This window comes from Xiphophorus couchianus, chromosome 24, assembly GCF_001444195.1.
Source record: "Xiphophorus couchianus chromosome 24, X_couchianus-1.0, whole genome shotgun sequence".
In the NCBI taxonomy this organism is placed as follows: Eukaryota; Metazoa; Chordata; class Actinopteri; order Cyprinodontiformes; family Poeciliidae; genus Xiphophorus; species Xiphophorus couchianus.
In genome coordinates this window covers 1,402,969-1,426,589 of record NC_040251.1, presented here as the reverse complement: position 1 = coordinate 1,426,589, position 23,621 = coordinate 1,402,969, and the positions used below count along the sequence as shown (strand labels likewise).

At 40.8% G+C, this 23,621-nt stretch overlaps 2 protein-coding genes across 3 annotated transcripts; both read right to left on the bottom strand.

Annotated features, from left to right (window-relative positions):
* Window positions 1-452: 452 nt before the first annotated feature.
* LOC114141164 (axoneme-associated protein mst101(2)-like) lies at window positions 453-11,287 on the bottom strand. Of its 2 annotated transcripts, none has more exons than XM_028011633.1 (10): window positions 11,119-11,287; window positions 9,825-9,970; window positions 9,201-9,282; window positions 8,828-8,963; window positions 8,547-8,749; window positions 8,331-8,467; window positions 8,117-8,258; window positions 7,763-8,044; window positions 3,715-7,556; window positions 453-1,474 (listed from the first exon to the last, which is right to left on the bottom strand). In XM_028011633.1, the coding sequence occupies exons 1-10, from the start codon at window positions 11,242-11,244 to the stop codon at window positions 1,465-1,467; spliced, it is 5,106 nt and encodes a 1,701-aa protein (XP_027867434.1). In that variant the 5' UTR covers window positions 11,245-11,287; the 3' UTR covers window positions 453-1,464. The 2 variants fall into 2 exon arrangements, with proteins under 2 accessions (XP_027867434.1, XP_027867433.1); XM_028011632.1 differs by having other exon boundaries at window positions 453-1,651; window positions 2,702-7,556; window positions 11,119-11,284.
* A 941-nt stretch (window positions 11,288-12,228) lies between these two features.
* Window positions 12,229-23,031, bottom strand: LOC114141165 (cystathionine beta-synthase-like). The gene is made up of 15 exons (XM_028011634.1): window positions 22,878-23,031; window positions 17,931-18,204; window positions 17,655-17,761; window positions 17,365-17,499; window positions 17,200-17,279; window positions 16,213-16,417; window positions 16,034-16,125; window positions 15,427-15,552; window positions 15,258-15,342; window positions 14,756-14,861; window positions 14,595-14,672; window positions 14,387-14,521; window positions 14,193-14,301; window positions 13,256-13,340; window positions 12,229-12,935 (listed from the first exon to the last, which is right to left on the bottom strand). The coding sequence occupies exons 2-15, from the start codon at window positions 18,194-18,196 to the stop codon at window positions 12,805-12,807; spliced, it is 1,740 nt and encodes a 579-aa protein (XP_027867435.1). The 5' UTR covers window positions 18,197-18,204; window positions 22,878-23,031; the 3' UTR covers window positions 12,229-12,804.
* Between the last annotated feature and the right edge of the window lie 590 nt (window positions 23,032-23,621).

The window sequence follows — 23,621 nt, the reverse complement described above, 5'->3', positions numbered from 1 at the left end:
TCAGTCGACATCGTCTACAACGACAAACTGTTTTTCCAGTGAAAACACGCCAGCACACATCATCACACTGCCTCCACCAAAAGCCTCAACATTAACAGAGAAGTTTCAGCTTTTGTTTTTGCTCCTTAGACCATTTAAAAGGAAATAGGCTTTCCAACGGCATATGAAACATTCCTACTCAGTGACTGTTCACTGGAACAACTGCGGGAAACAACCTAATTCCTCATTTGGACTCAAGTTCCTTCCTTGTCTAAAGTTTCGGGTCGTCATGTTGACGAGGAATAGAAAAAGTAACGGGAAAGAAGGGTGATTCAATTTCATTTTGGCCCGTTTATCTGGCGCTCCCTCTCTACCGAAATAACACCTAACGAAATAATAACGTACTTAAAATATTAAATTTCTCACATTTTTAAGCATGTCTGCACAGAACCTAAGAAATGAATGAAACCCTGTAAGGCAATTTGAAACATTTTAATTCCCTCCCCCCCAAGAACAAAATATAAACCTGGCTCCAGCATTTATATAATAAGCCATTGAAACTCTTCATTTATCTACAAAAGATATACATTTTTATACCTATAAAAGAAAGCAAATAAATAAAGCCTGTCGCTGCTCATGAAAAGACACATGCGGCCTCACAGTAACACTTTGATGAAGCGATCCTGAAGGAGAAATATCACTGACGGAAAGTCGTCATCATGGTCAATCGAAACATGATGAAAAGAAAAGCCGGAAAGAAAACGCACCCAAATGTGAATTATGATCGTCGTTTAAAACAAAAATAATCATGATAAATTAGTAGGTCACTGGCACATTTTCTGGTTCATAATTATTGTTAACTTGCACACAGCTTTGCTATGAGCTATCAAAAATGGAGCCATTTCTCAAGTCAACACAGTGGTAAATAAAAAGTGAGCAGCTTTAGCGTGTCAGAAAGCATTCAGGTGACAAAGCAATGCGTATCCTTAAATCTTCTCTGAACAGGAAAAACGGGAACTTACCTCGATGACTAGATCAAGGTTAGAGCACACTGCTCTCTACTGGTTGGTTACCGCAAGGACAAGCAGTGTGGAGCTGAACGAGCCCCATAGGGATCCTTTTCTCAATAGGAAATACAATTAGTATTTAAACAAGAGTTATACATTAAAAAAAACTCTTACTGAAGACGCACACAGCTACCTTACAACTCTGTAGTTTAGACTCAGTCTAAATTAGGACCCTAAGTTGATAAAATTGAATTTTCAATTCCAAATCTCTTTAATACGAGAACAAATCAACTCTTTCTTATGAGAACAGTGCAAAAAGAGACCAATGTCACTCTATGGCTTACTAATGGAAACATTTGTAGCCTTGTTTTTATGCGTTACTTTTGTGTGGTTTAGTCTCCATACGGGGCGACGCAACACGGCGGTTCCAGAGGAGGCACTTCAGTACTGCCGTTCATCAACCTCCCAAGGGTTCAGTTCAGACGTTTCTTTAGGGCTTTATGTTCGCTCCACTGAAGCGTCCAATGTTTGTTCCTGTTTTCTGGGACTGTGTCTTGGGAGCGCGGACTTGCTGAGGTACGATCACAGTCCTCTGGTTCCTTGCAGTTTGGTGCTAGCTTGGCTAGCATCCTATAGCTTTGTGATTCTTCTGGCTCAGCCGTTACCTGAAACCACAGAGGAACAGAAATAACATCGATTTTATAAATTAATAGAAGTTTGGTTTTCAAAGATTTATCCCCCCCAATACACTCCTTGGTGATGTCAGTACACCCAGGGCCACCATCTTTGTTTCATAGCTTCTATTTATTTGAACTTTGAATTCAGGTCAACACCTCGACAGGATATTAGGCCGATTTTAATTACAAGAATAAAGTCATTTTACAAGAATACAGTTGTACAATAATTACATTAGGAAAATATAGTAGCAATTTTATGAGAACTCCAATGTGAAAAATAAAAAATATGGAGAATGTTGAACATCTCACAAAGTGATGCTTTGGTATAGCTTTTACAGGTAATGCAGACTTAAATCCGTCAAAACATTAGCATAAAATAATTACTAATAACTAGACTTTGAAATGATTGAGCAAAACAGGAACAGAGGTGGCCACAATAACAAAGCTTTTCTGTCATTAAAACGGCTTTTTTTCCATGTTTAGATGTTATTTCTGGTAAAAATTGTGTCTTTGCCCTGCTAATCTGACAAACACATATTAGCAGGACAATTTAATTACATATTCTTGTAATTAAAAGAAAATTCTCGTGGCCTTGCCCTAATACTAAAGAGATATATTTTGTCATTTGTAATTGTTATTATTTTTTTTTAGAAAGGAAAGTGAGAAAAATACAACAGAGCCATTGTATCCTATCCCAAAATGGGATTTGGGATATATATAAAAAAATAAATAAATCTGAGATTTTATTTTTAGGCCGTGTTGCATATTTGCAAAGCAGACAATCCAGAAGGAATATATTATTTTACCTGAACCCCTAAGAGTGGAGATAAGAAAGACTGCAGACGTTAGCTTCTGTGGTAGAGCTAAGACGGCTTCTAATGTGCGTACAAATGCATATCAAGGTACATTTGGTGTTTGAACTATTAAAATATCCAGCAATGAAAGAGTTTTCAGAAGGTATCTTAAATATTCAGGTCCCTAAATACCGGGGGGGGGAGGGGGGGGGGGGGGGGGGGGGGCACAGACGGCTTAACTCACCCTCATCGTCAGAGTCGAACCCAAACAGATTTGAGCACTTCTGCTGCTGGCTGTGACGCTGCAGCTCCTCGGCACAGCTGAAAGTGGAGAAGCACTTGGCGCACCGGTGCCTCTGCAGAGCCGCTTTCAGGCAGGGCGACTCGAGGACGATGTTAGACTGGAAGAGCGGCGACTCCTTCCTCCGCTTCGGCATGGCGGTGTACTTTTCGTCCAGGTACGCAGTGGGCGGCAGGCGCAGGTATGGCTTCTTGCCGTATGCCGCGAGGGTTTTCTTACACGGCATGGAAACGACTCCCTCCTTCCATTCTTTGTCTTCGAGCGTTAGAGAGCTGCTAGCAGAATTAATGTCAGACGGAGAAGGTTGTGTTGGAGGATTTCCTTTGCCAGCTGCTGGCTGATTGCCCTCTTTACATTTTTTCTTGGCAAGCTTTCGTGTCTTGTCTTTATTAATCTCTTTACGCCTCTTGGTTGCTCTACTGGTTTCAGACTTGTGTGTAATTTTTGATTTCTTTCGTTTTTCCTTCTGATTAATGCTCTGCTCGTTTGCATCAGGGACTCTGGATGGACAAGCAGTTAAAATGTCAGTAGGAATTGGTGGAGGGGATGCATTTAGAGCTGCAGTTTCAGGTGCTTCCTTCCTCTTTTCTTTCTCAACAAGAGTGCTCTTTATTAACTTTTTCAACCCCTTTAATATCCCTTTTGCTCCTTTAGCTTTCACCTGTTTATCCTGCTCTTTGGCTTCCACTGGGGATTTGGAGAGGTTTTCTAAGGTTTGGTTTTTGCCTTTCTGATTGAGCTTTTTCTTCAACATTTCACCTTTCTTCTGTGGCTTGCCAGAGCTCAAAGCAGCAGCATTGGTGCTTCCTTCTTTCCTAACCCCTGACATCTTCTCAGCACCTTCTGCTGGGACAGAGCTACTGGACTCCTCCAGAAGTGAATCTTGGTTATTCGCCTTCTCATCAGCAGAAATTTCAACCACTGCTTTGACTTTAACCGGTTCGCACTCCGCAGACGCTCTCGAAGCAGAGTTTAGTTCTTGACGTATCTTGCCAGCCTTTTTAGTCGCTTCAACTCTTCCAGACTTGGTTTTCTTCAACTTGCTAGAATCTGAAGACACGCAGTGATTCTTGACTTTTCGAAGTTTCTTTCTGCCATCCGCCGACTTCTGTCTGGTGAGGCCAGACTGTTTTAAACTGGTGGACTGAAATTTACTGCTAGAGATTTGCTTAGTTTTAATCTGCTTGATCTCTGAATCATTCGATGTCATTTCTGTCATCACGTCCTCTTGATCGAGTTCACTGTTCTCTTTCGCGTCTTGAGCGAGTATTTTCTGACCGGCCACAGTTTTGCTCAACCTTGGAGGACATCTTCTTTTCTTAAGACCTCGAGTGGCTATTCTGGCATTCTTTAACTTTAACCTATTCCTATTCTTCACTTTAGCTTTGTGTTTTAGCAAAGATGATGAGACGACTTTATGACTTTTGGGAGCTTGGCTTGTCACTTGGCCTTTACTTAATGTTTGTCTCAACCTAAGATTTATGGACTTGGGTTGAGGGGAAGTGTCTTTTTCAGAATCAATGCTTTTGTTTCTAACTCTAAGCTTGTGTTGTTGAGCTGCTGTTCTGACAGTAAGAGGAACTTTAATGCGTCTTCTTAAAGAGCCCTTTGTTTGTTCTTTTAACTTAAGGGACGTGAACCTGACGGGGTCATCTGAGCTTTGAGTTTTCTTTCCATCAGGTGTTGTAGACAATCTTTCGCCTCGTTGTGCATTTGCATTTGAGTCTGGCTCAGCTGTCTTGGAAGCATAGTGTTCCCTTTCGTGAAGATTCAGTGCCCAGAGACAAATGAAAAGCTGGGAGCATCCGGGGCGACAGCACATCGCCTGCAGTGGACTGTGCTTTCTGGTGTGCCGTCGCATTTCCATTCCGCTCTTGAACCTGGCCTTGCAGCCCCGGTGAAGGCAGGGGTGCCTCGGGACAAGTCGGTGTCTCTCAATGTGGTGCTGGAAGTGTTCGAAGCTCCACATCACCCTCATGCAGATACTGCATTTGCTCATTGCAACGCGAAACGCCAGCTCTAAAGGCTTGATGTCACCGTAGTGTTTGTCCAGAGCATGGTACAGCAGGCCAACTCGGTTCTTTGAGAGGTTTGTAAACCAGGAGCATCTTTTTGCAGGGCAGAAAACCTTCTCCTCCTGAATGTCAACATCAACAATTGGATTAGAGTATGTTTCTTGAAGTTGTAAAGATTCTCTTCTTTTCTTTCCATCGTCTGAAAACTTCAGCTCCTTATTGGTTTGGCCCGGTACTGGACTTTCAGATTTAATTAGCTTATTTTCTTCCAACCTTGAATCAAACACTCGGTGATGCCTTTTTTTATCAAAACTCAGTTGCTGTACAGGTTCTTGCTTGAAATCAGAGTCTTTCTTCAATTTCTTAGACTCTTTTTTGCCAATATGCCCGTTTACCCTGTGGACGGTAGTTTCTCCAATGACATGGTTGGATGTTTGTTTGTCATGTGAAGATGTTACACCCATTTGCTTTTGATTAGATCTTAAAGTTCTGGGTTCAGATGCAGAGTTCTTGAGTTTCTCTTTGTGTCCAGAAGGCACGTTTGTCGCCTTCGCTTTGGCTGAGGTTTTTGGTGTAGCAACGCTGGTTTCTTCAGTTTTCAACCTCTTCATTTTCTCTATATGATCAGAGAGGTGCACCATGGCCAACAGGTCGTCTTTGAAGACCGTTCTGCAGAAAGTGCACTCGTCTTTTCGGAAGTGGAACATTGCATGCTCTACAACCCGAGCCCCCATGAAGAACTTGTTGCAGTAGGTACAGAAATGCTCCAGCTTGGATTCCTCTGTTTCTGGAGCCGTTTCCATAAGCTCACTGTTCTCAGATGTTTCTGAACGAGTATCCTGAGCTTTTGAATTTTCTTTTTTAACCTGCACATCAACTGCAGCCACCTCCTGTTCCCGCACAGCGTTGTTAGAGGTAGTTTCTGTTTTCTGAGAATGCTTAGGCTTGCCTTTACCTGCCAGGCCTTTACAGTAGCCTTGATCTTGATCTGTAAGCTGCTCAGGTGAAAGTTCAGTGACCAGCTCTGTTGGTAACATCCATATAGACTTGTCGGAACTACAAGCAGCAGCTAAACTGATATTTTTAACAAGGCTTTTGTCATTTCTATGAGGCGCCTTTCCTTTTGGAGTTTTCCTCAACATCTCTGCAGCAGCCAGGCTGGAAGCGTCACTGCCTGCCTTGGAGTTCTTGCTGCCGTCTTCCTGAGAGGACAGGGACTTGATTTCCTGTTCTACGCTGTTGAGTCCAACATCTTCAGATCGAGAAAAAAGATCATTATCTGAGTCACTATTGTTAATCGAAGCCAACTGGACTTCATCTGTAGATTTCTTCTTATTCTTCACCATCTTTGAGATTTGTGAAACTTGGTCTACATCTTCTTTTATTGGAGGTTTGGAGACTTTGGCTAAAACCGAGGCTTGTGAGGCAATGGTGACTTTCATTTCAACAGCTGACACCTCAAATGCTTCTCCACCTGAGGCGATGGACTCAGCTTGTGGGAAGTCTTGAACGTTTGCAGTTTCTGCCACTTGTGCTGCTGCAGTCGGCGACGCAGTGGTTCCTTCCATCACAGCAGGAGAACTTTCAGATGGATCATTTTGAAAGTCCTTTTCCGTTTCAGCTTGAGAGATTCCAGAGAAATCAAGGGCTTCTTTTGTGCTTTGAGCTTTAGGAAGCTTTTCTGAAACATGCAGCCCCCTCTCTTTGACCTTTTCTGGTGTGGTACCTTTAGGCCCGGAGACAGGCCTCTCACATGATTCTGAATCCTTTGAAGGGCTTCCTTGTGCCGACGAACGTGTGATTGTCGACACGGAGCTATGAACGTTCGAGCTGCTACCTTTTCCTTTTTGCCGCCGTGCGTAGCAGTGCAGCAGCTGTACAAACATGGTGGCATCCCGTGATCTTAGAATCACCTCTTTGCCGTGCCCCGTCTTCGTTGGAGGTGAAGTATCAGGATATTTCACTGTTTGTTTATAAAGAAGCATTTGAGAGAACCTTTTGGGTCGGTTGCAAGAATCGTCACTAAACGTATCCATCAGTTCGTTGTCTGGAAGAGACAACTCTAGGATGATTTGGGGAGGGTTTGCCGGTTTCACTGGATCCAAAGAGAACCCGTTCTGGTACTTGTTCTCCTTCGGCTTCAGACGACTGTGTACTTGGGGTTTGAGTTTGGCGTTGTTTTTCATGGGACTGGTTTGGGATCTTTTCATTACACAGGATCTCAGAAGCTTTTGTGGTTTCAGTCCGTTCCTTTTCATCTTTAGCGGAACGTTCTCCAGCGTTCCTGAATCGTCCAGGAGCCACTTGGGCTTCTTGATCTTTCGTTTCGGCAGGTTTCTCTCAGAAAACCTTGTAGTGCGTCGATGTTCGTCATACCTCAGTGTCAAACTGCCATGTATTCTGTCAAGCTGCCAAAATGAGCGCCTCAAAGGTCCAGAAGAAGATTCTCTCAAAGCTTGTGACCCCTGGTTGCCTCTTCTTCTTAGAGCATGACTATTTACGCACATTTTCTCAGAGTCCATCTTAAATCTTTTGGTTGCAGTGTTTGAATCTGTTTTACAAAATCTATCTTCCTTATGATGTCGTTTTTTAACAGCAGGTCCTCTTTGACAAACTAAGCGGAGGGCAGAACCCTTGGTGCAATACTTGGAGATCCATTTGTCTTCCATAATTTCTTCCAGAGCGGCACTAACCACCTTCTCACTCATCAGCTTCAAACAGTTGGTCCGCAAAGCAATGAGGTTCCAGAACTCCGGGTCAAAATACAAGTCCTTCTTCAAAACCTGCAAAACAAAAACACATTACATTTGTAAGTTATTTCATACAGACTGCAGAAAGCCATTCAACTCTTCAAACTCTTAATTCACTGTTTTCTAAAATTAGCATTAGAGCTTCAGAGTTAAACCTTTCTTTTTATAGATTCTGCAAGAAGAGATGCAGTGCAGCAGGGAAGGACTGACTCTAGAGGACCATCATAAAACCACTATACCTGTAGGGTCTCAAAGCGAACATTATTCCCTATCGGGCTGTCATCCACGTGGTACTCCTGGTCAGGGTGCATATAGAGCAGGTACACCGTCTTGTAGGACTCGACGGTGCGCTCCAGGAAGAAGACAAGCAGAGCACATGCCCGGCACACATCTAGGTCGCTGGGCAGCAGCCCGGCGATGGTTTTATAAATGAGCCCCTTTGTGAGGACGTCGCATGGAAGACAGGATCTCAGAGCGTTGGCACAGAGCTCCACACAGAACTGCACTCCGTCTTCACCGACCTGGACAGGCAGACACAGAAAGAGTCAGTTTATGACAGAAGTTCTTATCACCTCTAATAAAACCTTCCTTACCTCCTGCAGCACGGCTCTGATGAAGGGAAAGATTGATTTGACGTTTGTGGCGGACAGCATCAGTTGACGACAAGCTTCCAACAGAGTCTGTTTGGACGTCTTTAACCGTCTATGGAGGCTGGTCCACACCAGGACCAGCTCGCTACAAACAGAAAAAGAGTCTCAGAACAGCTCCATGGTGACCAACTCCACATATTAACCTCCGTTTACCTACCATAGATAGTACATGTCTCCTCTCTGGAGCTGTTGAGACAGGAAGGCAGAGCTGAGAGCTAAAAGCATCTCATCAGTCTCCTCACACTCCAGGTTGCAGATGATGTGTAGAGCATCTTTTCCGTTAATGTCAGCCACCTAAAAACGATGACGGAAGCTGAGCAACTAGACAAAGACCGGCCGGCTTAAAGGCAGGTTGGGATTAGGCTCCACCCACCTCTTGGTGCAGGCGGTCGTGCTGTGTTGTTCTGAGAAGCCATGAGAGGTAGACCTGGAGGAAGAACAGCGGCTGTCCTGCAGCGGGACACCGAGTGCAGCATTTAGCCAGAGCTGCAGCGTCGCTGCGGCGACCGCAGGATGAAAGGTAGCGAACGCGGAGGTCGAGGAACACCGGCGGCTCAGAGCTAATGTAACGATCCACTGAGGGGATAGATAGGGAATACATTTTTAGTCGCATTTTAACAACAAAACTGTTAAAAGTGGAAGACTGATATTTACCTTCAATCTGAGGTAAACTGGATTCACTGAGGATGGCCTGTAAGGCGGTGCTGGCCCACGGTCCGCCCTGCTGGAGGAAACGCTCCACTTGAAGTAGAAAAACATTTTCATACTTCACTAAGACTGAATGACACTCCTGGAAGAGAAAGACGACAACATGCTGAAGCTCTTTTCTTCAAAGTAACCTAGGAAACATTACTAAAGAGATTGGAGAAAAAATATGGTGAAGTAAATTTCCACCAAAAACTCTGAAATTTCTAGATCAAATTTACATATTTATGACAAACAATTTTTTTAATTGTCTGATGTCAAACAGTCATAAATTTGCAAGAAAAAAACAAAACATTTTCCACAATGACCCGTATAAACGTACCTGGAATGTATCAGTGAAATGTTTTAACGGCTCCTCGTTAAAATCCGTCTGGTCAAAAAACAGCAGCAACTCAAACACACTCCTATGGAAAGAAATCAGAGCAAATATTTATTAATTACTGTACAACTTCTGCAGCCTGAGGAAAGGGGGAGTGGTACACACACACACAAATACCACAGTATGATAATTTGAAAATAGTTTGAGCTCTTTACAAATGTATTAGAAACAGAAAACCACAAACCGCTTCTTTAAATGTATTAAATTATATTTCTCATATAATTTAACAATTAATTTGTAAGTGACACAGAGAATCAACAAACATTATTCTTAATTTAAAAAGAAAACTGATTCTTCTCCCCGTGAAGTTATACTCATGATAGACCTGAGGCTTGTTTTGGTTTATTTCTAGCTAAATCTCATATCTAATATTCTGGATACTTTGGCTTCTTTATTTATAAACACAAGAATAAAAAAGCCTTTGTTCAATTACGTTTTTTCATTTGCTTTAGCAGTCTGAATGTTATTGTCCGGGATGCTGCTTGAAATCTAAAAGTCAAAGTTATTACTCGACAAAGTACCAGTTTTAAGATAAAACCAACATATGGGAGCGACTCATATACTCACAGCGCCAGACTGCTGATGGTGTGGCCTACATGATCACAGCTTGTTGGGAAGAAGGCCGAGGCTCGAGAAAACTGCCGCAGAGCCACTTGGAGGATCCTGAGGCGAGGCAGCGGGACGCGCCAGTGAGAGGCAGACTCCTCCACCACCTGCAGAGTCAGCAGAGGCGAGTCAAAAACAAAACGGACAAGAACAGTTAGACGTTTGTGTCAGAAATTAAGCATAAATCTGTGTTGAAACTCAGCACAATATGTCATTCTGTGTGCAATATTCATATCGCAAAGGACTGTTTGGAATGCCATGATTATTGGATAAGCTGCTGAAAGTTTTACATTTGCACTTTTCATGCTAATGTAATATTTAGCCAGTTGATAAGTCTCTCACTGCTGCTGATGATCACTGGACATGAATGACCTTACTCAAAATGCCAAAGGTCACAGACCAAGCAAGATTTTCTAATATCGTGCAACCCTAATACCAGACATCATTGCAAATAAAAAGGGAATAATGTTTCATTTACCAGTTCCCCTTTAAAAGCCTACCTTTATCTATCCACAAAACCTAATAACGTAAAAAGAAACCAACAGGTTTCTTCTACACAGTAGATACCATCAGATTGTTCTGAGGCATTTACTACATAAGTGGCACAAAATAGTGGCATAACACTATTAAATTATTCAACACTGTAGAATAACTGCTTCTTTTATGTTACGTAAATAATGCAGTGACATTAAGCAAGTTTCAGGTTTGGAGAGCACCTAATAATGTATAAACACGTTTTAAACAGCTGCAAATGAACTTGTTATTAATTTATGAAGCTAAACGTCGAGGCTAACCAACATGACTAAATGTGCGATTAAAATGCAATTAAGAATTCAATATAGTAATCTTGATAAAAACGTTTTTAATAGCTGTTAGTTGCTACACATAAGGCAGTTGGTTCATCACTGAAAATAACGGACAACAAACTTGATGGTACATTTTGAGTTAGCTAAACAGTTAGCTTCAACCAATTGCCTTGTTAGCTGAACAGAAAGCCATTAATGTCACGTTCTATCCGCCATACAGACTTTGATATTTTCATTGTATCATCTTGGTATAAGTTTGGAATACTGGGAACATAGTTTTAAAAATGCTTAATGCGGGTTTTAAAGGTTTGTAAAGACCTAACGTCGTAGCAGCTACGTGCTAAAAAGCTCCGTTGCTAATGCAGTTCTGGGGGAGGGGATTCGGCTAACATTAAGGCTCTTATCTTCGACAACAAGCCTTGTACCGTGTTCAACAAAGGGCCTATTACCTTGCAGAAATCAGCGCAGAACAGCTCGCTGTCAACTCCGGATTCGTCACCTGAGTAGCGGCTCAGTAGGCTCTCTAACTGCTTTTCTAGCCCCTCTGAGTAGCTCACTCTGCTCCTCTCCGCCATACTGACTGTCTAGCCTTGCTCGTAGCGTTTACCACACAACGCACATAGCCACCATGCCCGGCGCTGATTGGACACCATTATCACTTCAGGGAGCGTTCATTTGCTACACTTCTGTACGCCGGCGGCGGGTAAGTAGAGGCGGAGCGATGACGATCCAACCAGTCGATAACACCGGGCTCCCAGGTAAAGTTTACATGCGCCACTAAACACATGGCTGACACAAAACATAGCTTTAAAACTGGCGTTCACGTACTCTTCTAGAAAATTAATTATGGAAAATTGTACCTTTTAAAAACCTATATTTATATAAATTAAAACTAAAATTAAAACATATGTAAAATCTAATAAGTTAGTACAGTACAACTGAATGTTTTCCAAATGTTTCACTCTATTTTTTTTATTGTCTTATTCATGGTGCTGTCTTCAACTCTGAGGAGCTGCTTCTAATTCACACGCACAAAGAAACAATTGAACATTGAAATGAGCCCAGGATAAATATCTGTGTTAATTTATCTAACTGGGACCCATTTAACTCGCTGCTATGAAGCTGTAAACTAGCTAACTATTGCGCTACAGCCGCATTTTGAGCGGCGGGTTTTTTGCCATCTGGTGGCTACAATTGGTAATTACACAAATAATAAAGCTGGTAAAATTCATTATTTTATCACCCAGCATTTCCGGAAACAGGAAATGCTGGAAATTCAGGTACAAGTGTTTTAATTAAGGAGTCATAAATATTCAAAAAAGAATTTTATAATGGACATGGTAGAGGCCACTATACCAATTATATACTTAAAAAAGTATATAATTATACTTATATTATTGTAATTCTAAGTATAATTACTATGTGTAATTACAGCTTCAGATCTAAAAACATGCGAATTGATTAGCATTGTTAGCTTAGCTCTTGTCAAGTTTAATGACTGCTACATGAATTTTTTTTTTACTATCACTTGCTGTACCAATTTAATTTCGACAAAACTGTTCAACTTTGCTTAAACTTTATTTATTCAGACACATTCATTGAATAAAAGCAATGCAATACAAAATATTTCCTCCAAGACACATCTATGATTAAATAGTCAAGACTTCTTTACAGTTACATGACAGACTTTGCGCTGAAACAAAAGTAGGAAAAAATAAAGTAAGCTCATCATGTTTGCCTATATACAGCAAGACCATATACGGCCCATTTTTTTCTGTTTCAATGCAGAAATTCAGCTTTACAATCACTTTCAAAACGATTAAAGCATAACTCAAAAGGTCCCAAAGACATTTTACAGACGAGAAATAGGCTGATCAGGAATTAAAAACTTACAAAAGATTTGCTTTCTACTCTGTAAGGACATAAAAATAACAACAAAAAAAAAAAATCTGAAACTCCAGACCAAGGTGAATTAATGGACATAAAATCAGGATCTAAAGACAGAATATTCATTTTAGCTGAAAATAAGAGATAACTACAACCCAAAAAACTTCAAGAACACTTTTTCCAGCTCTCCTGAACTCATCCATGGTCATCCTTTTATTTTTTGGGGCGAGAAATCTTCGGTCAGCTGATCACAGCTCATCGGTGGACTCCGACACGGAGCGCTCTCTTCGTTCCCGGCCAGTGACAAAGTTGAGCAGGTCGACGGCTGTCACCACGCCGAAAACCATCTGCTTCAGAGCGGTCGAGCCACTGGTCAGATCTGGTAAAGAAACAGGAGGAAGGAGAGAGAAAGTCAGTTACAAGCAGACATGACACAGAACAGACGGGACTCCAGGTTTAATTTAGAGCAACGCAGAAAGTTATCTCTGGACGACTCCAAAAGGTCAAGTAAAGGTTGTCTGAACTTCATTCCCAATAAAATGAGATGGAACTTTGATCGACGGTCAATAGCGTTTGACCCATGATGCAATAAATACTGATTATGTAGCTTTTTTCCAGCTTCAGCCTCAAATTTTGATGTTGTAGAGTTGAAGAAGAAAAATCAGCCACCATCTATCAATGTTTCTTCTCCAAACTTACATTGGATCTGTTCATGCACCACCAGGGCAAAGTGGTCGATTTCCAGAATGCGAGACAAGTTTCCCAAATTATCATTCAGGCGTATCTGTGAAGAAAATGGTTGAGAGAAACAGGAAAAAAACAAGAGATTATTTAAGGATGAACGTAAACAATTACTGAGAATTTCCAGATTTTTTAACCAGCTTTTATCTGATTTTTTAAGTATAGAAGCAAAACATCAATTCTGATTTTTATTTCAGTCAAGTAAAGGTACAGAATAAAATGGAAAAAAGACCTTGGTACATGTTTAAGACTTCAAAGTATATACATATATAAAAAATAAATTAGTTTTTCTGTTTCCCCAACAGAGTCATGGTTTAAAAATCCCAATGTTCACACTGTGTCCCTGTGGCAGATAAAACAGAAGATATTATGCAAATCATATAAATGGTGAAAGTAAACTTCTCAGAGATCAGTTGGGAGATTTTAGATGTTTAATGAGAAGAGATTAATTTTATTTTCTATATTTATTCGGACGTAGCAAACAGAGAAGTTAAATTCAATACTTGGTCTTAAAGGGTTACAAAAAAAGCAGGTCACACATTATCCTCGCCACAAGGTGGAGCCAGAGACCAGGCATCTAAATTGCATGCAACCTTTAGTGTTGGCTGTGTGAAATTTAAACCCAGTTAAGAACCTCAGAGGTTTGATAGTTGGAAAACAAACAGCATCATGGAGATCCACAGTGGTGGGAGTATCATGCTGAGTGAATACAATATGTTGAATTTTGAGGGTTTAACAAGAAGACATTGCGGAAAGATGCCAAAATTTTATACAAATGATTAAAATTCTGCCATTAGAGGAAAGTTGAGCTAGTTTTCAGCAGTTTTACTTTCTGATCCTACCCTACTGAGGGAAGTAACAAAATCAGAAGCAAAAGGAGACTTGTGAGGCGGACCTGTTTGAACTGCTTGTAGAGAACTTTGCTGACAGGATCGGACAGCTTGATCTTCCCGGCGAGAATCGATGACAGCATGTTTCCCAGCGTCACCATGCCCAGAATCACCCTTCAGAAGCGGATGTGGTGATGAAAATCAACACTTCTTCTTCGTTGGTATGTTCATTTCTTGCAACATAAGAAGAACGACTCACCCAGCGTTGTCCACCACGGGCGCCTGGTCGAAGCCCTTCTCCTTCAGGATCTTGATGGTCTGCTGGCAGCTGACGGTCGGCAGGACGGTGAGCGGCGCCGACAGGTTCAGGCTCTGCACCTTCAGGTTCCACCACCTAGCAAAGCAGGTGCTTAGCTCCAGATGTGGAAGCAACGGCTTAGGTTACAAAAGTTTTTTAAAGCACATACCAAGGCTTCTTCACCATGATGTCCTCCTCCCTCAGGAAGCCTTTCTGGACCATCCACTTATCACTCAGGAACTTTGACCTGCATGAAAGGAGATGACAAGTTGAAGCAAACATTGACTAGTGAAACCAAGCAGAGGAAGTTTTATAAAAGATGATCCTCACATGTAGTTGCGGATGGAGTCCGGCAGGATGACGACGCAGCGCTGGCCCTCCTTCAGCTCTTTGGCGAACTTCACAGCTGCAGCCATGGCAGTCCCAGAGCTGCCCCCTGTTGGACAAAACAAGAAAAACAAGGTTTATTGGAGCAAAAATTGAATTTTTTTTTATTCAACCTTAAATCTATGACAGCATTTTAGGGCCATTGTAAATAGAAACATAAATAAATAAGGGAGGAGTAACTTTGCTCCCCAACAATTTTCTAGAACAAACTCAATGCAAAAATTTCAACGTTTTTTCTAAAGAATTTCTGAGAATAATCTCAAAATTCCTGTTTTCTCAAGCAAGTTTTCAACTTTCAGAGATCAGAAATATTTTTCTAGAAAATATCTGAGTTTTTATTGGTGAATAAAGCGTACAGCATAATAAAAATGCTCCTTTTTTTCTAAAATTTTACTCAAGTAAAAATATAACTATATCTGATATAACTAATCAGATGCATATTTACCACATAGGAGTCCTTCATCCCTGATGAGCAGGCGGGCCATATTGAAGGACTCTTCATCGTTGGATTTGTACCAAGTATCAACAACCTGGAGACAAAACAAACAAACTCAGAATTAAAAGCCAGTCCAGAAGAAACACTTGAGGAAATAAAGAGAGCAGCCAGGACTCACTGATCTGTCGAGGACAGTGGGGATGAAGTCGTAGCCAATTCCCTCCACTTCGTACTGGGTCTTATCGGTCTTATTGATCTCCTCAGGCTCGGCCAGGATGGAACCTTCTGGGTCGACACCAATAATCTGCACACAGTCATCACAAATGAGAAACAGTCAGGATTCCTACACATTTATCACAGGGGGAAAAAAAGACTTTTTCAACCTGGAAAATCTCAAGCTATCAGTTCTTTTTACCCATTTTTAAGTCTTGAAAGAAAGCTTGAAGCAAGAAGGAAAGAAAGCAAGAAAGAACAAGAGAAAGAAAGCTTGAAGAAAAATAGTTTAAGAAAAAGGTGGAAAAAAGGAAGTTTGAAAGAAATAATGACAGTGAAGGCCAACTGGAAAAGGACAAAATCAATCAGTCCTCAGGATACAACATTTTTTCCAAATGCAAGAAAACAGAAGAAGCAAAGGAGATAAAGAACTAGGAAAGAAGAAGAGAAGGAATGTTATAAAAAAGAAGGGTAGAAAGGAAAGACTTGAAGGCAGAAGGAAGGATGCGAGGACTCAACCTTTAGACCAAGTACAGTGTGCGTCAGACATTTTTCATTAGAACTGAGCTCACTCTGATGTTGGGGCATTTCTCCTTCAGTTTGCGGGCGATGCCTGTGATGGTTCCTCCTGTTCCTGCTCCGGCCACCAGCATGTCCAATTTACCTGCAAACATCAAGCAAACAGACACCAGGCGGGTTAAAGACCCCAGAGGTCCAGGAAACCAGCTGGACCACCTGGACGGATGCCTACCGTCGCATTGCTTCAGGATCTCCTCGGCCGTGGTGTCGTAGTGAGCCAGCGGGTTGCTAGGGTTACGGTACTGGTCCAGGATGTGCGAGTCTGGGATCTCGTTCTTCAGGCGCCAAGCCACGCCCACGTGAGACTCGGGGGAATCGAAACGAGCGCTGGTGGGGGTTCGGACGATCTCAGCTCCGAGAGCTCTGAGCACATCCACCTGAGGAGTAAAAGGTGAAGAACAGACGAGGGAACCTCCATCAGCTTTGTTACAATCAGATTCTGCTTCTAGTTTGCTGGATCTGAAGAGTTGAGGTTAAAACAAAGTGCTGGAGAACGAGAAAAACAGAATTTAAAATGTCTGTGGAAAATGTCTGAACTTGTCTGCCATCTACTGGCTGACCAGTATATTGAAACGAGCTAAACATGAACACAATGTGTACTGGGTTAAATAAACTCAAATAACCTGAGTTCTCAGTCAGTTTCACACATTTTAAGATTTAAAAAAAAGTTTTAGGTTCAGAAATAGGAAACAGACTAGATGGGAAGAAACAAATGACAAAAAGCACACCGAAGAAGGAAATAAAGGAACTTAGAAAGGAAATTTAAAAAAAAAAGAAAGAGTGAAAGACAAGAAATAAAAGGAGGAAGTATGCACAGAAGGAAGGAAAAGAGGAAGAACATAAAGAAAGAGTGAGAAACTGGAGAATGAACGACACTGAAATGGAAGGAGGCAAAGTAGGAAGGACTGAAGAGAAGAACAAAGTTTGGAAAGTAGAACAAAGACAAAAAAGGAGGAGAAAAGAAGGACGGATACATTAACAAGTAAGGATACAAATCAGGGAGGAATGCTTGAAATTCCTTTTTTCCTGACTGCAGGAACCCGGGCTAGAGCCTGACTGTAACTTTAATAATAACTTTAATAATAACTGCTTTACAGAGATCTAAACTACAAACCGCCTGACCCGGTCCTCACAAGTATAGAGAACAGAGAGAACTCACCTTCTCCATGCTCATCTTCTCAGGCATGACGATGATGCAGCGGTAACCTTTAACAGCAGCAGCCAGGGCCAGTCCGATACCTGGAGACATGCAGGAGGAGAATTAATAACCCAGCTGCTCTGACCTACTTCACATGCCTATAGAAAGACTTTTCTGATTGGGTACCTGTGTTTCCAGAGGTGGGCTCTATGATGGTATCTCCAGGCTTGAGGATGCCCGCTCTCTCTGCATCTTCAACCATCCGCAGGCTGATCCTGTCCTTCACGCTGCCTCCAGCGTTGAAGAACTCACACTTGGCCACTAAAAAAAACCCAACAAAACTCAACCCTTAACTTTCTTTTTTTGTCCTACAGCAGTAATAAAACTGACTAATCCTCCCATGTTTACAGATCTGAGCTGCCACAGGTTTTACTCGTTTTGGGGATGTGCTTCGGCTTGAGCGGCAGATGACTCACGTATTTCACATTTGACTCCAAACGCTTTGGGGATCTTGTTGATCTGTACCATGGGAGTGTCGCCGATCCGATGCAGGATGTCTGGAAGGATGGTGGGGGAGGCAGACCTGGGGAGGCAGAAGGTAGAGGGATGAAGAAGATGATTTAGATCCTCTGTAGGTGAGAGAACACATGTATCCACTTGTCTGGCTTGTGCTAGTTAGAGTGAGTCACCCCTAGATGATCTAATCTCTTGCTTTATGTACTTTTCTTGGGTCCACTGTGAGTGCTTCTCACTTTGAAAAATGTCCGTGGGGCGAGTCTGCTTTGGAGGCCTCCAGGCTCCACGTGCAGCGGCTGGGGAGGTCTGGCCGGATCCACTTCCTGTCTACAGCGGGGTTCTTTGTGTTGATCTGAATGGTTTTGCCGGAGTCTTCGTTGGCGGCGACGGGAAACGAGCCCTCTTGGAGCTTGGCATCTCCGTTGGCCTGGCCGTGCAGCCTGGCAGAGTGAGGGCACACGGGGTCTGTGACGGCCTCCTTGGATGAGGGAACAGATGGCATTGCTCAACCTAAAGGAAAACAGGAAACGGGGGTTACGCAAGTGTCAGATGGTTTATCTTACAGATAAAAAGGCCAGTTGATAAGAAGTGCTTTGTTATGTCAACAAGAACAATTCAGAGAAAACACACAAATGCTTTCACATATACAGCTTCTGAAATCTCCGAGGAACTAATTGGATTGCAAAGACCAACACCAGTAGCTCACAGTAATATTTCCATTTCTAACTTGGAAAGAAGCTTACAGTATGAGCATACAGAAGGTATGCAGTTAGATGCATTTATGCAGATTAGAAAGAGACGAAAGAAAAAAAAAAACTGGCGTATGATATCATCGCTGCAATATTTGGAAATATTATCGGCACTGCAAGATTTTTTAATAGTGACGGTCCTAGTTTCCATCAACTGTTTCTAGTCAATCAATCAAGTTTTATTTGTATAGCACATTTCAGCAGCAAGGCATTTCAAAGTGCTGAACATCATATCAAACACAGAAACACAAAGCAACATAGAATCAACAATCAAAACACGACATTAAGTCATTTTCCATCAATAAATTTGTAATTGATTACGTTTCAAATACAATCCTAAACAGGTGGGTTTTTAGTCGAGTTTTCATCCATAAAGGTTTACCTGTTACACTCCTACTGTGTTATATGGAACAAAATACCTGTTGCTGTTTTTATTCCCACTCACAATCACACAGTTTAAAATGATGTAAACAGCATTTTAATGGGTTTCTGGCACAAGGCTCTGTAAACCTCTTTCACGGAATTTCAATCAGGAACTCCGCCGTCCCTAATGTGATACTTCTAAATGGGTATAAAAAAAACATTAATGGGATCATGGTTAATGGTAAATTATTCTCTTTTTTTAACCCTAGTTAGACGTTCTTCTTCCAGTTAAAGGAAAGATACAGAAGTAATTCAGCAATCCCAGTGTTTGTGCAACATCACGAACATGGACTGGTTGGTCGCGATGTTTGGTAGGAAAATAAATTCATAGAGTCATGAATCCATATGCATAACACAGATATGCAAATATCAGGGTAGCTGTGGCTCAGACTTAATAAAAAAACATTACCTTTGAACTTTCAGATGCTAATCTCAAAGACTAAACCTTAGAAATATGTAGTATCAAAGTATGAAATGTGAAAGAAAACAGAACATTTTTTCCCCTGTGAGCCTCTAAACGCTCACTAAAAAATGCGCACAAGCCTACGCAGAAAAATACAGCATAACTTCCTCTAAACAACGCTGAGTCATGTAATGTAGCTTTGGCACAGGTGTCGTTCCTCCACCCCCAGTCACTCCTCTCACAAATTCATCCTGTCATTGTTAAGAGCAAACACAACCAACATTAGCAGTGGCTCTAGTTTGACTTGGCAGAAAACACTTCTGGTTTCTGGTGAGAAAACAGAAGTGAGACTGGAGGAAAGGCTGGCTGATCTGGCTTCAGCTACTGTTGCGTCAGACATTAAACAGAAGAAACGGGAACGGGGAACGTTTCCTAATCTTGTTGATGAGCTTTATGCTTTAAAAGGAAAAAGTGAAAAAAATACCATAATCCACGTTATTCCAGATTTATCAGAACATATCTCCAGAAATGTTTATGATCTCCCTCCAATGCATCAGCTTTGTTTGTTTAATCTGAACCTGGAAGTGACTCATGTTGGTTAATAATAGTGTAAAATGTCAGAGTTACATAACTGACTATTGAATACTATCTTAATCCTGATATCTGGAGTGTGTAGGTCACATGTTAATTATATAAAAAGAGGGATTTAACAGGTTAGCTCATTTTAACCAACAATAAAGTTTGCTGAACGATAAACTGTCCCGGTTGTAATAAACGATAATATTGCAGTTTTGAGGCCATTTTCAAGTCATATAATGATGATGGCATCATAATGCACGTTCACTCTCTCAAAAACCAATAAACTTTCTTTTTAATTTTGTAAAGAACACTTAACACTGAATAAGGAAGGTATTTTAAATATCCAAAATGAAACAACAGCGAAATACAATGAATAAAATGGAGATTAAAAAGCAGACACATCCAAATCCATAAATAATATGGATTATGTTCTCAGTGTAAACAGAATTACCATTCAAAAATTATGAATCATTAGAATGGAAAGTATTGAGCTTATTACGTCTGAATGGGATCTGAGCTAAAACAGCATTAGATGAGCCGTCACCAACTCATAGCATGCACATCAGAGGTCAAGGCCGAGGCCCCTCTTTGACTCCAACATGGTGTGTTTTAGGCTTTGGTGTGTCTTTTTTGACTTCAAAATGATGTTCACACACCTAAATGGCTCCATCTTCTAAAACAAACAAGGAGACAAAAACTCAGTAGCTCATGAATAAAAATGTGCTGCATTTGGGTTATTCTGACCAATTTGTCCTGGTGTCAAAATGACATAATTATACTCATGCTGGCTCCTCTTTCAACTCCACTGCGGCTAATTAAAGTGACGACCGCCACAACCGCTGTGGAAAATGTGTCAAACAGCTTGTGGTATGCGGCGGCCTTCACAGGGTTCAACAAGGCAACCCGATCCCCCCGCGACCAGCAGCGAGGACTAACCAGAGAAACCCGTTCACCCGACAAACCCAGAGATCACCTGCTCAGTCAGGCCATCATTAAACCCAATCCTGTGAGAAATCCTTCGCCAGGCGTTTTTAATCAGATTAATATCTAATCACCTTCGGTATGTTCTCCTCCTGAGTCTAGTGAAAGCGTTAAAAGGAACAAAAATGGTGCCATTTTACAAGATTTACTCTAAAACAAATATGTTTTCCAAAAATATTTTATGTATATTTACATAGCAGTTTAAAGAAGGAAAAAAAACTTGTATGAAATAATTTTATTAATAAAAGATTTTATCATAGCATGATTTTTCCAATTAAAAAAAAAACCCTTGCTTAGAAATGGGAAACAATTATTCCTGTTATTGTTGCTAATTATTACAGCTAAAAGTTTCACATTTATTGAGGTGCTTACTGTGCAAAACGATGCAGCTTATCTTTACTGAGGAACACTTTTATTATTCTGTTTTTGTTGGATAACTAACACTCTTATCTAGTTTTAGTTTCCAAACAGTATTAGTTAGGGTGATGAATGGTGACGTTTTAGCTTCGCCATCATGACTTTGCACATTTTTCATGTCGAGAAATATTTCCAAAGCCCCGTATTTGTTTTCTTTTTTTTTTTTTTTTTTTTTTTTGTAGGTGAGGAGAAAAATCACATTACTATTTCATCAGCCAACCAACCCGAAGCTTGAAGCAACAAATTGTTAGAGGGTGTGCTTCATTCAGCTAGAACCAACTGAGGTCACTTGGACATTTTCAACAGCATCTTGTTGAAAGGGCTATAAAACACAGGAAGGGATTTTCTTTTTCTTTTAGCAAATTTGAAATTGAATATTTTTAAAACTACAATTATTACGCAACCAATGCCTCGTAACATACAAGGCAGATGCATACGGCCTACTTAAAGTCCAAAAATTGAAGCAACCTGCTGCATAAACAAGGCGATTTCTATTAATAAATGCACAAAAAATTATTGTACGAAAGAAAATTAGGATCAATGTAAAATAATTCTGGCTTTTTCCATTTTTTGCACTTTATTAGAATTCTTTAAAAAAAGAATTACCCCCTTATTTTCTTTTAAAAGAAAAAAAAGAGTCAGAATTGAGCTTAAAGTGGTATTTTTCCCCCCAACATGAAGCTTTAATCCTCTTCTGCATTAATGATAATAATTCAGAGGCAGAAATAAAGTGGCAATTTGAGATTTACCTTTACAAGAGATTCAACATTCTTCATTCATTTCTTAACATCTTTTTCTGAGAATAGCAGAGTCCACTGCTCAACTCCACGGTTTTCATTCAGCTGCAGCGTTTTTCTTTTAAAGTGTGAATCAGGTAAAAGCTCCGCCAGCAGCTACAGCATCAGCTGCTCAACAGATAAAGGAGAAAGGTTTGCATTTATCCCTCAGCCATGACAAATGTGCACAGCAGGAATGCCAACTTTAGAAACACAGGAAAAAAAATACACCTTAACATACACATCTGCATTCCGCGAAAACTAAATCGAAATTATATTGTTGCTTAAATACGAGTGAATTTTCCAGAAAATGGGTTTGTAGAGAAACTTTCACCTTTTTTAAAATGTTAATGCTTTAGTATTGGATGGATTTAAGCTGTAGAAGTTAGGCTTGTAGTTCTGAAATGGGAGAAAATTACAAAAGTGAGGTCACATCTGTGATGCGACACAAATAATAAAAGAAGATAAGATTATTATTATTTTTTTTAAGTTAATTATAAAACGTTTTTATTGGACGTTTCAAGCTAGTGTCAAAGCAATTTAATGTCATCACATACAATTGATGACTTAAATTCTCCCAAATTTCCCTCCGTTCTGAATTAAAAACACTTCCTGAACTTAAACGGGAAATAATATAACATATGAACATAAAAGCTCAGTGAGAGTGAAGACATGAATCGGGAAGAGTTAAATAAACTGTTAGCATCCCGTATTCGGCCGCATTCCACAGTAAATATCGGGGAGATATTGCATCAGCTCGCCGTCCACCGAGCCAATATCTGAAAACCACATCTCCCAGCATCACTCTTACATCCTCAACGCTTTTCCTCCCGTTACTCGCCCGTGTTCTCTTACCTAGAGGTTCAAATGCAGCCAGAAACCGATGGAGAGGAAAAAATGAGCTTCAAGACGAGAGGTGACTTCAGGACGCAAGCGGCGGAATGAGACGCTTCCGGGAGGTACAGCGGTTTTGGAGCACAATGAGCACGTGTAGCATACAGACAGGAAGCAAGTAAAAGTATAACTTGATTGGCTAAGGTGGGGGTGTCTGTTTGGACTGCGTCGCCCAATCAGAGAGGAGGTCTCTCGAGACGGGATCAGGATAAACAGGGTCGCCTAGTTGTCCGCACCACCTGTTTACCTTTTTGCTGACCAAACACAAAGCCTCGTACTTTGGTGCCATGCGTCATCTTGACGGCTTCTCATGAGCTTTGGCTTAGATATCAAAAATGTTGAGTAGACAAAAAAATTACAATTATTTTTACTTATAAAATAATTTCTGCGCTTGAGTACAAGTGATATGGTTGTCAAAAACTCAAGGATGAAAATTAAAATAACTAGACAAAAGGATAGAATTGCTTAAATATGGAAACATTTGAGACATGTTGCTACATGATTATGACTCAGTCTACAAAATAAAGTGCCAGTAAAAATTCCCATGTATCACTTTTACATGATACAAGCAAAAGTATCACATGTACTTCATTTCAATTCTCTTAAATATTGGACTTATAAACTTATCTGAGCTACTTCACAGCATTGACTTAGATTCAAGTCAGAAAAATCAACCAAAGAAATTTTAGCAAGAAATTTTCCAGT